This window comes from Heptranchias perlo, chromosome 3 (genome assembly GCF_035084215.1).
Source record: "Heptranchias perlo isolate sHepPer1 chromosome 3, sHepPer1.hap1, whole genome shotgun sequence".
Lineage (NCBI taxonomy): Eukaryota > Metazoa > Chordata > Chondrichthyes > Hexanchiformes > Hexanchidae > Heptranchias > Heptranchias perlo.
The window spans coordinates 4881004-4896188 of NC_090327.1; the positions used below are offsets into that span (position 1 = coordinate 4881004).

At 44.6% G+C, this 15185-nt stretch overlaps 1 protein-coding gene across 5 annotated transcripts in view; it reads right to left on the reverse strand.

The window, feature by feature from the left end:
- Positions 1 to 586: 586 nt before the first annotated feature.
- Positions 587 to 15185, reverse strand: part of ss18 (SS18 subunit of BAF chromatin remodeling complex) — a 103574-nt gene continuing 88975 nt past the window's right edge. For 4 of the 5 annotated variants that reach the window (XM_067977838.1, XM_067977817.1, XM_067977809.1 and 1 more), the window contains 2 exons: positions 12911 to 13038; positions 587 to 1241 (listed from right to left, as the gene is read on the reverse strand). In XM_067977838.1, the coding sequence (XP_067833939.1) occupies positions 1215 to 1241; positions 12911 to 13038 (155 nt within the window). In that variant the 3' untranslated portion in view covers positions 587 to 1214. Of the gene's footprint in view, positions 1242 to 3700; positions 6911 to 12910; positions 13039 to 15185 lie in introns of those variants that run through there. The other variant, XM_067977827.1, reaches the window with a different exon arrangement.

Sequence of the window (15185 nt, forward strand, 5' to 3'; positions counted from 1 at the left end):
GAAATACATAGTGGAAGGCGTTGCCACAAAACCTACAAGTGGTTGACTATTATGGCTACGATAATACTGTTTGCGTTTTGCCATTCTGTACACACTGCGATCGGGTTAACCAGCTGCCCTGAAACATCCGCCTTCCCCTCCAAAATACTCCTTAAATCAGAAGGGTTCAGTTTTTTGGGAGTGGGTGATTTTTGACAAATAAAAATTAGTTCTTGTCCAAAAAAAAAATAAGACACCGCTCTCTAAATGGTACCATTCCCGGTAAGAAAGTAAAATCGAGACAAAAAGGCTAACAAATTCATCATCTAGTCTAAAGTTCAATACTTACTATACAAAAATTGTCATTTTTACCAAAAGCCTGAAACACATTTGTACAACAACAATGACCGACCCTTTGAGTTTGTGTGTTTTTTTTTAAAAATGTATTTCCTTCTGGGGGAGAACGCGAGAAAAGTTTTTAGTTTGTTCACTGGTAAGGACGTGCAAGCAAGCAGATTTCGAAATGCTGGTCACCCACACCTCACCCCCACCAAGTAACTAATGGTTCATTCTCTTCCACAGGTTTTCACCCCCCCCCGCCCGCCCGCCTGCCTCGCTCCCCTTATTTGGTGCAAACCAAAAGTATCACTTTATAATAAAAAAAATTCTTCTTTCCCACCACTTTTATCCGGCTGAGCTCGCCCAAATGTCAACTCTGCTTAATTTAAATAAATCGGCATGTAAAAAAATACTGCAAAGTATTGCTATTTTACAAAAAAAGAAAGTAATACTCTTGGTTTTGGCAAAAACATTTGAAGCACTCTCTCTCTCTCTCCTCCTTGACACTGGATGACCAACACAGGGAATCTTCCATTCAGCACATTCCCACTGACTGGACGAACGCTCGAGATCAGATTTGGCAAGCTTCCTCTCGTCGCCCCCTTCCACGCAAGAACCGGCTGAGATGCACTGGTTGCCCCTTTTGGTAGGCTACACAGCCACTGTCCACGATTCCCCACAAAATAAAAACACATTAAAACTGGGCTCTGGTCGGTGTTCCAAATCCAAGGGGGCCAGTATGTCGAGCAGTGGCAGCAGCCGTCCAGACACTGAAATGTTTTTGTCCCGGACGTGAGATGAACTGATGGGTTTATAATCACAGTGGATGTTCACAGTGCTGAGGATACGACATGGCTGTTATCAGATGTCAGGGTATTGGAAAGCAACCTACTGAGTTACTGTTGGTAATTTCCATACTGCCCCTGGAAAGAAAAAACAAAAGAGAGAGAGACATGGGTCAGGAGAGGAAATATCTTCAACAGTGAGATAGAAATAAACAAAAAAAAAAGTGTATCACTCCTGGAGCTTTTTACACTCCAGGAGTGCAAGTGACATCAGATGCACTGTTCTTCCTCGGCTGCACTGCAACGATGAATTTGCATTTATATAGCGCCTTTAACGTAGTAAAACATCCCGAGGCGCTTCGCAGGAGCGATTATCAAACAAAATGTGACACCGAGCCACAATATTAGGACAGGTGAACAAAACGCTTGGTCAAAGAGGTAGGTTTTAAGGAGCGCCCTAAAAGGAGGGGGAAGCGAGGCAGGGAGGTTAGGGAGGGAATTCCAGAGCTTAGGGCCCCCACGGCAGCTGAGAGCACGGCCGCCAACGGAAATCGGGGATGTAAATGACCAGAGATTCGGGGAATCGAAAGCAGATTTCTTTTTGAAAGCAGTTATCGTTTTTACCACCTCTCTTTGGTCACGCGGCCTCAACCATCATTTTTGCTTTGGTATTTCCCCCCCCCCCCCGCCAGTGGTGAAGGTGAAGGTTTACCACCGCCCCCCCCCCTCCCAGCCTCTCCCCCCACCCCCCTCAAAGAAAATGTCAAACCATCCGAGAGAGGTGATGAACTTCCAAACCGCAGCACTGTTGTTCTTAGCTGGGTGATGGGGCAAAGTTCACAATGATCAGAACGAAGCCATTGCATCCGGTTACTGGAAATGTAAAAGGTGAAAAGAGTGCTGCATTTTTGTCCTTAAGACGAGAATGAACACACGGCGATATAAGGGCGCCTGCAAATTAGTTTTAACCGGCTACTTTCAATTACAGCACACTTTGCAACTTTTAAAAATCAAGCACATTTCCAAAAAGTTATTTTTTCTCTCTGCCATTTTAAAAAATAAAAATGCTTTTCACCCTTTATCAGATCGGGTGCTCCGTCAACGTTGCCCTGTAACCAATTACTCAAAGCAGCACTAGAGCAGACCAGGCGGATTTGGTCCCAAGGATTTTCCTCCCCTTCCCCCTCCCCCAAAATCAGGAAAGTACCTTGTCTGGGCTCAGGCCTCACTCTGAACAAACCCTGGGAACTTTTTGGGCAGGGATGGGAATCATGAGAGTAAATTCAGCTCCCACTATTCTGCAAGGGCAGTATATTTGCACCAACATCTCACGTCATCCTACTGCTTCTTCCATTAAGAGTGGCAGCACACTCGCCTCTTGAGTCATGAAGGTCGTGGGTTCGAAGTCCCACTCCTGAGATTTGAGTACAAAACCCAGGCTGACACTCCCAGTGCCAGTACTGAGGGAGTGCTGCACTGTCGGAGGTGCCGTCTCTCGGATGAGACGTTAAACCGAGGCCCCGTCTGCCCTCTCAGGTGGATGTAAAAGATTCCATGGCCACTATTTCAAAGAGTTCTGTCCTGGCCAATATTTATCCCTCAACCAACATCACTAAAACAGATTATCTGGTCATCATTACATTGCTGTTTGTGGGAGCTTGCTGTGCGCAAATTGGCTGCCGCGTTTCCTACATTATAACGGTTACTACACTTCAAAAAACAAGTACTTCATTGGCTGTAACGCGCTTTGGGACATCCTGAGGTCGTGAACAGCACAATATAAATGCAAGTCTTTTTTTTTCTTTAATCTTCCAAATCTCCTTAACTCCTACTTTTATGTTTCCTAATCCTCTTCAATTAACATCCATAATTCACCTAAAAGTAGACTAAATCAATATATAGACATCGACTAAACAAAGAATCTAGTGATTGCAGTGCTCTGATCCTGCAGGCGGAAGTCTGCGTCAGCAGTTACTGCTGTTATTTCCAATAGAGTGAATGACACTTTTGCTCACAGTATTGATCAATCTGCCCACAGCACCCGAGACTCTCCCTCTGTACCTGTAATGTTGTTGGACCAGGGCCAACTTTGAAACAAAAAAAGCAGCTTTTCTCGTGAACTTGGCTCTAAAACCTGAAGATCCGTGGATTCATCGAATAATACTGCACAGGAGGAGGCCATTCAACCCATGCTGGCACTTTGAAAGAGCGATCCAATTAGTCCCAATCCCCCCCCCCCGCCCTGCTCTTTCCCCATAGCCCTGCTCCTGCCACTTTGAAACACAGCGTAACTGTAGTCTCCTTCCCATGTCTGTGTGTGTGTAATAAAACTTATCAACTAAGCTCGGGGAACAGAACAGCCAGTGATAAAATGTTTACTCTTTTAACATTTTAAAATCTTCTGCATTTCCTACGGTTCAGTTCAGAGGCTATCTAACGGAGTTAAGAGCAGAGTTACAGAAAGGATCACAATGATTAGAACTAATTGAGTCTCCATTGCCCCCTGCTGGAAATGTGAAAGAGGAAAGAATGGTGCATTTTGTTCCACACTCCTTAGACAGGCATGAATACATGGCGATATAAGAGTGTCTTCAGAATTAGTTTTAACCAACTACTTTTAATTACAGTACACTTTGCGACTTTTACACATCAAGCACAAAGTTACATGTTTTCCTCTGATTCCCTGCCCTTCTAAATAAAAAATACTTTTCACTTTTTTTTATCCTTGTCTTATTGAAAGTTTCAGTCAAAATCCGTTCTCTCTTACGTATTACATTGTTTATGTGAACACCATTTGGATTACAGATAAGATTGAACACTGACGTCAAAAATTAAACCAATGCTGATGTTCAGTCCAACGTATGTTAAAGTTACAAACTAAGGTGCAGATGTTCCAGCTGTACAAGGGGTTATAACTATTAGGAAAAACTGAACAGGGGGCTGGGGCTCTTTTCTCTATAAAAGATAAGTCTGAGGGGTGGCCTGATAAAGGTCTTTAAAATTATGATGGGGTTCGATAGTGTAGACGTAGAGAAGATGTTTCCTCTTGTGGGGGAGCCATAAATGTAAGATAGTCACAAATAAATCCAATAAGGAATTGAGGCCAAATGTAATTCAGCGCAGATGGAATTGGTTATTTGCCTCGGTGACGTGTCAAGTGAACACACCAAGTCACCGAGTCGTGGGGAAGCCACATTCATATTTTATGACTGGGACGATGAATATTTAATACAAGTTTATAAAAATGCAATACATTTCATGTTGTTCCAAATGGCAAAACACGCTGAATAATAACTTGTGAACTCTTACCATAAAACACACATAATTCAACTTGTAACGCACGTTATACAAAGTGAGGATGAGGGGCACATTCACAACAAAGTTTCTCTTGGGGCAAGAGCTGCACATTTGATTCTAGTCAATGCCATTCGATGGCTACCAAGAGGAAATAAGAATTTTGCATTTGTTTCGAATGAAGGCAACGTCAAATATAAATATTCAAACTTGTAAAAATAATGACCATTGCATACAGTATAGGTAACACGACAAAAACCGTCAGTATAATTGGCAGCCCATGAAACATTAGCGCCGCCATTGCTTGGGATGTTCGATTCCCTATAACTTGCAGTTAGGCTAATACTGGCGACCATCCAACTTGTGTTTTCATTTTTAATTGAGAAACCAAAGCAAAGAGCCACGGCCCACAATGCCAGACATCACCAAGGTTCATGAGTAAAAGAGACACGGTAAATCAGGAACTCAAGATTTGGTGATGCCAAGCTTGGTTTTGAAATTCTGGAGATCGTAGGAGAAAGAGATCATGAGATCCAGGGAAAGAATGAATTAAGAGTAGCAGACTGCAATGAGCTTCGATTGAAGCCAGCGGGGAGGAGGAGGGGGAGGGTAGAAAGGCACATTTAGAGATTAGGAATAGAAAGAACCGGAGGGAAGTTCATCCTATATTAATAAAACAGAGAAAATACAAGAAACGTTCCATCAGGTTAGAGACTAGAGGTGAGGGAGAGGGATAGCTTATCAGGTGGCAAGAATTTTCTTGCACCCTGTCTGGCATACAGTACAAAATGATATGGCTGTCTCAGTGCCCTCTGAAACAAGCTTTTCAGTTCGTCAAACAAGTGCCAACACTACCTTCTGATCAGGGTATCTAGGGATTAGCAAAAAAGGTTGTATTGCCAGTGTCACCCAAATCCCAAGGATAGATTTTTACAAAACTGATTTAGGTGCGCTAACTGGGTTATAGCAAGCAAAAATGCCCCTTTGTTGAAGCATTCCTTTGGTCAGAATCGTTTGACTAGGTAAGCTGTTCGCTATTGCGCTATTCAACTTTAGCATGCGGGATCCTAGCATTCTCAGGAAAGAGTGCTCCCACGTGTTGTGCCACTCTTGTGATTGTGGAAAAGCAGGTCCTCCGATGAAAATCACATCGCTGAAGTGAAAGTGTGGGATATCGCAATCGTGCACAATGGACACCTGCCAAGTGCAGTTGCGTGAGGTCAGGATGTTAACTGGAATTAAACCAAGTATCACTGGACCAAGTGGAAATAGCCACATTTGACCTACACCAATGAACACTACTCAAAGATCTAGCAGTAAAGATAGAACTGGAAACAAAAGAGAAGGCACATGTTTGAGTGATAGGAATACATCAAATATGTTCAAAGTTGCACCCCACAACCCCCAAAACAGCTATTTCAACATGGGAGGGGTGGGTAGCAATGAAAGGTTTACGCAATAGTTGTCCAAAAAGTGTCAACCAAGTTTGTCACGGTGTGAGAAATGTGAAGGGTCGAAGGAAATATACAAAACGAGCACAATAAAAAAAGTTTGGCATAAATAATGGAAAAATATAGCTTCAGGCATGAGAGTCACAATATCCCATTTGATTCTGGAAATGACTCCTTATAGCAATTTTCATAAAGTTATGCCAATAATATTTAGTAAAGTCTTGTAAGTATAATGTCCGGTGTCCATAATCATTTGTGCATGAAGCAAAGGCATTATTATTGAGTCTGTCTCTTCTGGAACAGTCTTAGGGTGAAAACCTATAATTCATGCATAGCCTAGCGGAAAAAAAAAAGGAAAATATTACTTCATATGATTCTTCCACATCCAGTTCCTCGGTATCTTCAAAAAAAAGAGGTCCAGTGCCATCTTACGACAAGGCGTGCGAAGCGAATGGGGACTGTAATACGTCTGGTGAAAAAGGAGCAAACTAGAGAACACCTGAAGGACAAGGAATCCAACAGCAAGATGTTGAGGGTTCCACCACAATGGCAGTATCCTCTAGGAGGCGCTCTCTCTCTCTCTGGATAGCGCCATGCAACGCAGAGAGTCCACCACAAAAAGACAGGGCCACCCCTCGCCAGATACCCAGGAAACGCAAGACGGCATTTTTTGTCTACATTTTATCAAATTATTCAAGGCGGCCTGGCCACCGTGCAGTGATGTGTAAAAAAAAAAAAGACCCAGATGCACAGTAACACGACGGAATTGGATAATTGTAGGAAGTAGGTTGGACACAGCGGGAAGGAGCAAAGTCGATCCTCTTTTTAATCTGGTTACCACACCAGTCAGAAACAAGCAATGCTTCTTCCCACTGCAGCTCCAGGACGTTGCTGTTCAGAGCTCCCCCTTCGAGTCGTTTCGACGGTCGCTCTGGGGTTGGTTATGGGGCCGTCGCGTTCTTCGGTGGCTGATGGACCAAATCTAGAAAATGTGACCTCCTGGGTGTTTCCTTTTTAAGTGCCAAGTTCTTCCCAAACACAGCAGGCAGTTCACTGCAAGTTCTGGAGAGATAAAATACACACAGCTTGAGACACAATGTTAAAATTGATTAGGTTCGTCATTTAATTTGTACGTGTTGATGTAGTGATACTGTTTATTTTTTTAAAAAAAGATATACTTCTTAAAATATTTTATTTCACAAAAAGCAATACGGCGAGGATAACTACACTGTGTGCATATACTGAAATAAAAGAATGTTTTGCATTTACCTGTGAAATTTTAAGCAGTTCTTTGACTAAATGGTTTCTTTTCATCTCTTCAGTGGCCAGTGCCTATTTTCCCCTCCTCCATGCCAGCTCTCCAGTGCCGTGTCATACACAGATTGGAAACCTGCTCACCCTCTTTTGCTCCAACTCTTTTTTTTTTAAAAAAAACACAGTTTCTGGAATCTTCTCTGTCACACGTGGCGCTCTTTCGTCCTCCGAGTCCTGCTTTCATTTAAAACACGGAGCCTCGGTAATCTGCGCTCTCAATTATCCCCGAGAACTCTGGTGGGATTCGGGACTTAAGCTTTGCGTAAACAAACCTAAAGGTGCAATTGAGTCTCCTCAATTTTTTTTGTTATTTTCAAGCTCCTGCGTTCCCGATCTATCAGGATTTCCGGTGTCCGGCTGAACTCGCTAGTCACGCGGGTCTGGTAGTTAGCCTTTTTGGTCAAGAGACCAAAAGAAGCAAGAGCTTCGATTCTGGTCCAGCCGGCATTCCTTATTCCCCCCCCACCAAGAACACATCATGTTTTTTTTTATATAATGGAAAAAAGGTGAACCTTATCTGCAAGTGGCAGGGACTTGGATTAGGTAAACTAAATATACCGATCGCAAGCTGATAACTCGTGACGTCTCCGTAAGTAAAAGGGCAGGGGTGGGGTCGGCGCTCTCGATTATCGGCCGCTTTCCACTATCCGCTGGCGGGATCTCTTCCATTGTACATTCATATAGAAGGTGGCTTGGTTTGTACCAATTAAAGCACGTAAATTAGCTGCTCCAGAATACTGTGACAGTTTCAACCTTTTCTAAAGTGCTCATTCAGGACAATGCAGCGAAAAAAACACTTAGAATTGTACAGCACAGGAGGCCGCCATTCAGCCCATCTTTGAAAGAGCTATCCAATTAGTCCCACTCCCGGGCTCTTTCCCCATAACCCTGCCCTTCTTTGTACATGTTGGAGTAAGCATCATTGCTCTTGGGAGGGGGGCGTGGGTTGCAGAATTGCTACTATTGCTTCAGGATGTAGCACATGGTTCAGTGAGGCTTAAAAACATTCATGTTGAATATAAATAAAATATTATATTATCTTTTATGACTTAATTTTAATTAGCAGTAACAAAGCCAACTTCAAATCATGACTCATAGCATTGAAGGGTCTATAAAATAACACAATCTGCAAAGTTAGTTGAAGAGAGTTACCAGAGTTAATTGAATCCAACTCACAATACGTGGTTAAATTGGTGTTATACCATATCATACAGCACAGGAGGCGGCCGTTCGGCCCATCGTGCCTGTGCCGGCTCTTTGAAAGAGCTGTCCAATTAGTCTCACTCCCCCTGCAAATGCCTTCCCTTCGAGTATATAGCTAATTCCCTTTGGAAAGTTACTACTGAATCTATGTCCATCACCCTTTCAGGCAGTGCGTTCCAGTTCATAACAACTCACATGCCGATAAATGCCACTCAAAATATCTTTTACCAGTTAAACTGCAATATTACACTTGGCAGTGAAGTTAATGGCAGTATAAAAATCTGATACCTTCATGGCTGGCAAATTTAAGAGGATGCACTGTTGCCAGAGATGATGGATGATGAGGTGTTTAGTATACGTCCAAATCTGATAATAAACACATTACTACCAACTACTTCCTCCTCCCACCTAAACACTTCATAATACCGCATAACTGGAATTACCGAACAAGTTTTTCTTGCTGCCCTAACCAAAAAATTACTATCCAACAACACTGCAACGCTTTCGAAAACCAGTCACAGAAAATCACGTTAACTAAAAGTAGTCGCTTCTCCGCTGGTTCAATGTGTAAGAGCACTGTAGTTGTGCGGCCTAGAATGTTTGCTGGCTGTAGGAAGATTAGAACAGGAGTAGGCCATTCAGCCCCTCGAGCCTGTTCTGCCATTCAATGGGATTATGGCTGATCTGTATCTCAACTCCATCCACCCACCTTGGTTCCATATCCCCCGGCTAGCAAAAATCCATCGATCTCAGATTTAAAATTATTAATTGAGCTAGCATCTACTGCTTTTTGTGGGAGAGAGTTCCACACTTCTACCACCCTTTGCGTGAAGAAGTGTTTCCCAACTTCTCTCCTGAACGGCCTGGCTCTGATTTTAAGGTTTACGTCACCTTGTCCTAGACTCCCCCCACCAGCGGAGAAAGTTTCTCTCTATCTACCCTATCAATTCCTTTCAAAATCCTAAAAAAAAAACAATCGACCTGGTTTATGTAATCTCTCCTCGTAACTTAACCCTTGGAGCTCTGGTAACATTCTGGTGAATCTGCGCTGCACTCCTTCCAAGGCGTCTGCACCGGATACGGATGGGTGAATTTAATCACTGGTTTGCAGTCAGACAACTCATCTTAGCCAGGGGACGGAGGGAGGTGGGTGGGGGGGGAGGGTTATAATTGATCTCAGTCTGTCTAAGTTGGGAGGAGCTTGGGCAGAAGGGAACACTTTCAGCCTGGGTTCCTACTTCTGATTGCAATGTAGTGTTGATCTTTGCTAGGGGAATGTGTGTGGCTGTTCAGATATGGCTCAGGTATGATTCTGTCCCCACCCTACCACCCCCCTCCCCACAACCACCCAAGATTAATATCCTACCGACACTCGTTGCCTAGACTCTCAGACAAAGCTTTTTGGAAACCACATTTCTGCGTGAAATCTGAGACCGATATCAAGAAGTTCTTCTTCATACAAAGAGTGATGAGTATGTGGAATGGACTTCCAGATATGGTGGAGGTGAAAACATACGAAATTGACAGGAAGGAAAAGGCCAACTGGTCCATCAAGCCTGCCCCACACACCATGATGGCTGGAGCATCGTGACGAGACACTTCCTCCTTCCCTCCCTCCCCACCCCCATCTCCCCAGCCAATGTAATCTCCTGGGAGAGGCAAAAAGAGCAAAACCCAGGGCCAATAAGGGTTAAAAATAAAACTCAAATTCCCCTCCGACCCCTCCTCAGGTGATCGAAACCAGTCCAGGAGATCACACAGACCTGGAATCAGTGAAGAAACAATTAGATGCTGTAATGGCAGGGGTGGGGGGTGGAGGGGAACTACAGGGTCTTTAGGGATGGATGAATTAAGATGGGCCGAACGGCCGTCCTCATTTGTAACTATCTTGTGGCTCGCTGCTTTCAAGAGGAAAAGGGAGAAAATCAGGGGAGAGGAAAAGATGGAAGACACTAGGAACAGTCGGTGGAAATTAAAATATTGTGCAAAATTCTTCAGTTCTCACTGCAATGAATAATAGCTTGGTTGGGATATACCATCTGAGGAAACTGGACACTAGAGTTTATTTATATAAAGTTGACCAAGAATTAGCAAAACGTTCTCCAGTGACATTATTGAAGAAAACCTTTTTAAAAAATCTGTGGGATATGGTTTATTCCAGAGATACACGGTACGGACATTTGGATGAGACGCTAAACTCTCAGGTGAACCTTAAATCGAGTAGAATGGGCCTATACTCTCTGGAGTTTAGAAGAACGAGAGGTGATCTCATTGAAACACAAAAGATTCTGAGAGGGATTGACAGGGTAGATTGCTGAGAGGCTGTTTCCCCTGCTGGAAAGTCTAGAACTAGGGGGCATAGTCGCAGGATAAGGGGTCGGTCTTTTAGGACTGAGATGAGGAGGAATTTCTTCACTCAGAGGGCTGTGAATCTTTGGAATTCTCTACCCCAGAGGGCTGTGGATGCTGAGTCGTTGAATATATTCAAGGCTGAGATCAACAGATTTTTGGACTCTAGGGGAAATCGAGGGCGGGAAAGTGGAGTTGAGGTCGAAGATCAACCATGATCCGACTGAATGGCGGAGCAGGCTCGAGGGGCCGTATGGCCTACTCCTGCTCCTGTTTCTTATGTTCTTATCCCATGACCCTATTTTGAAGAAGAGCAGGGGAACTCTCTCCAGTGTCCTCAACCAACATCAGTAAAAAAAAAGTGAGCATCTGGTCATTATCACATTGCTGTTTGGGGGGAGCTTGCTGTGCGCAAATTGGCTGCCGCGTTTCCTACATTACAACAGTGACCAGACTTCAAAAAAGTACTTCATTGGCAGTAAAGCGCTTTGGGACGTCCTGAGATTGTTAAAGGAGCTGTATAAACACAAGTCTTTTTTCCTTTCCTGATATTACCTACACCGATATATTTCACTACTTATATTTCTCGCGCGTCACCTCAATATGCCGCCTCTTCTCCCTTCCATTTCTGCTGGCTGGGCTGCTTTTTTGCACCAGTTCCCTCCAGCTAGAGATGGGAGTGCTCTGTGCTCCATCTAGTGGCCTAGGCTAGGAACGGACAGGAGAGGCAGAACATTGGGAGCTGGACCTGAAAACACCTCGGGGCTTGGAAACTCTGATGATTGATCACGAGGCGCTGGGAACCCCTCCCTCACTTTGTTTTCCTCCAAAAAAAAATTTCATTCATTGGTTCAACGGATTGCGAAATGGACTAAAAAAAAGAAAGTGTTTTTAAGATTCCTTTTTCTTTCCATTGCGTGGTCTGACTTGGCCAAGAACGAGAAAATGTTCCCAGATTTCTTGCCAATACCACTCTGAGCTAGGTCTGCTGAGAGGTGTGTGAAAGCATCCCCAAAAAAACAGCTCCTTTTCGTTTTGTTTTAAACCCTTCCCTCCATCCATCAGACATCCCCTGCATCCTTATGCAAGCCTGCATGATGACCATCGACTTGGTTTTTTTTTGTATTCGTTCATGGGATGTGGGCGTCGCTGGCGAGGCCGGCATTTATTGCCCGTCTCTAATTGCCCTCGAGAAGGTGGTGGTGAGCCGCCTTCTTGAACCGCTGCAGTCCGTGTGGTGACGGTTCTCCCACAGTGCTGTTAGGAAGGGAGTTCCAGGATTTTGACCCAGCGACGATGAAGGAACGGTGATATATTTCCAAGTCGGGTGGTGTGTGACTTGGAGGGGAACGTGCAGGTGGTGTTGTTCCCATGTGCCTGCTGCCCTTGTGCTTCTAGGTGGTAGAGGTCGCGGGTTTGGGAGGTGCTGTCGAAAAAGCCTTGACGAGTTGCCACAGTGCATCCTGTAGATGGTGCACACTGCAGCCACGGTGCGCCGGTGGTGAAGGGAGTGAATGTTTAGGGTGGTGGATGGGGTGCCAATCAAGCGGGCTGCTTTGTCCTGGATGGTGTCGAGCTTCTTGAGTGTTGTTGGAGCTGCACTCATCCAGGCAAGTGTAGATATTCCATCACACTCCTGACTTGTGCCTTATAGATGGTGGAAAGGTTTTGGGGAGTCAGGAGGTGAGTCACTCGCCGCAGAATACCCAGCCTCTGACCTGCTCTTGTAGCCACAGTATTTATGTGGCTGGTCCAGTTAAATTTCTGGTCAATGGTGACCCCCAGGATGTTGATGGTGGGGGATTCGGCGATGGCAATGCTGTTAAACGTCATGGGGAGGTGGTTAGACTCTCTCTTGTTGGCGATGGTCATTGCCTGGCACTTGTGCGACTGTGTGAGCCATCACAGCCGAGTCAGATACCTTATTCACTTGATGCCTTGAGCTTTGTATTGACTGGGTTATCTGATAGTGATCAGAAGCAACAATTCTGGCTGACCTTTCAACCCCTCCCTCCCTTAAGCACAATGATGCCAATTATAATGCTTCATCTGAGGCCCAAATTGAATCTCCCTCCTCTACTTTGTTACGTACAACACTGTGCTTTTGTCCAGTGAGTCGGGGCCGTGAGGGGAATGGACGAGGCTCCAGTTTGTAAAACAGCATTAATTTGCATGAACACAGCACACATTCCGTACCTGGTCATACCCATAAGGCCTCTGTTGCTGCTGTGGGGGTCCCGGTTGGGGAGGCCTGTATCCTCCATATTGTTGACCTTGACCTTGAGGATAGTTGGTGTACTGACTCGCGGCAGCTTGCGAAGGACCTGTAAGCAAAACAGCACTTCACTCAACCAATCACACTGAAATATTGCACTTCCCACTTTCCTCAGCCAGTTCACGCTTCGGTTGGGCGGGGGGGTTAGGTGGTGGGGGGCATAACCTTAAAATCAGAGCCGGGCCGTTCAGGGGTGATGTCAGGAAGCACTTCTTCACACAAAGGGGAGTGGGAATCTGGAACTCTCTCCCCCCCAAAAAGCTGTTGAGATGGGGGTCGATTGAAAATTTCAAGACTGAGACGGGTAGGTTTTTGTTAGGCAAGGGTATTAAGGGTTACGGAACCACGGCGGGTAGATGGAGTTAAGATACAGATCGGCCATGATCTAACTGAATGGCGGAACAGGCTCGAGGGGCTGAATGGCCTCCTCCTGTTCCCATGTTAATAAAACTGGGAACGGAGGCAGAGATTCTAAACACTATTTTGTAACTAGACTTTTCCCAAGTCACTAATGTGAAGTGTCACTATACAGGCACAAAACTAATGTGAATGCTCACTCCTATGCACCCTGACTCATATACTGGCACCTTATTAGGGTAAACTGTCAAGCACAATCGTGCTATAAACACACCAAATGTGCACTACACATTGTTGTGAATTTCTGTTCTCTCCCCAGTATTTTCCTGTATGTTTGCACTTGATGCAGCAGGTAATTTGCTGGTGACACCGGCTACAGCTTAGGAGTACTGTGCACAGTTCTGGTCCCCATATTACAAAAAGGAAATAGAGGCACTGGAGAAGGTGCAAGAAAGATTTACAAGGATGATACCAGAGCTGAGAGGTTATAACTATGAGGGAAAGATCGAGCAGGCTGGGGCTCTTTTCTCTAGAAAAAAGACCGAGGGGGTGACCTGATGGAGGTCTTTAAGGTAACGAAAGGGTACGCTAGGGTAGACGTAGAGAAGATGGTTCCAACTGTGGGGGGAGACCAAAACTAGGAGCCATAAATACAAGATAGTCACTAATAAATCCAATGGGGAATTCAAGAGAAACTTCTTTACCCACAGAGTGGTGAGAATGTGGAACTCGCTACCACAAGGAGTAGTTGAGGCGAATAGCATAAGAACATAAGAAATAGGAGGAGGAGAAGGCCATTCGGCCCCTCGAGCCTGCTCCGCCATTCGACAAGATCATGGCTGATCTTCTACCTCAACGCCATTTTCCTGCACCATCCCCATATCCCTTGATGCCTTTACTATCTAGAAACCTATCGATCTCTGGATACATTTAAGGGGAAGCTAATTAAGTACATGAGGGAGAAAGGAGCAGAAGGATATGGTGATAGGGTTAGATGAAGAAGGATTGGGAGGAGGCTCGTGTGGAGCACAAACACCGGCACGGACCTGTTGGGCCGAATGGCCTGTTTCTGTGTTGTAAAATTCTATGTAATAAATGAAGCCTACCTACAAAAAAGGTTAAAGAAAGACAACCAGCCAACCCTTATATGTTTTCAGGCTGTCAGGCCAAGAATAGCATTGGAGGCAGCCTAATCGAAAGAGGGTGCCTGTCCCTGACTCTTCAAATAGTTTATACCCTGGCAGGCTATGTTCACTCACGATGAATGATCGTACTAATAAGCTAGCACAGCAGGTGTGAAATATACAGCAGTGCACGGAAAACCCTTCAGGGAGAGGAAAGCGAATTTAATTTTAGAAGAAAGTAAACTTCCTTTTTTTAAAAAACTTAAAAGAGCAAAACGCCTCATTTGGTGGCAAAATGTGATTAAACTAAGAAAGTTCACTGGAGAACAAAAGTATTGAGTGTTTTAAAAAATAAATGGGACTGATTGGGATAGCTCTTCCAAAGAGCCGGCACAGGCACAATGGGCCAAATGGCCTCCTCCTGTGCTGTATCATTTTATGATTCTATGCATATTCCTCTGCTGAGATTTGAGCGCTCACGGACAGCTTTAGAGGACAAAGAGTATTGCTACCGTAAAATCATCCATTCACTCCAGCTTCGAAGGTATAAAGGTGTGTTAAAGGGTGCTGTAAATGGTTGGTTGCAGAAAAGAAATAGAGTGTGCCCTTGATACCCCAATATCCAATAGCAGCTGGTTTCCACTGTGCTGAATTCACCCCGTTTATGCTGTGGAGCAAATGCAGCAACATCAGAACATCTGCACACGGGCAACAT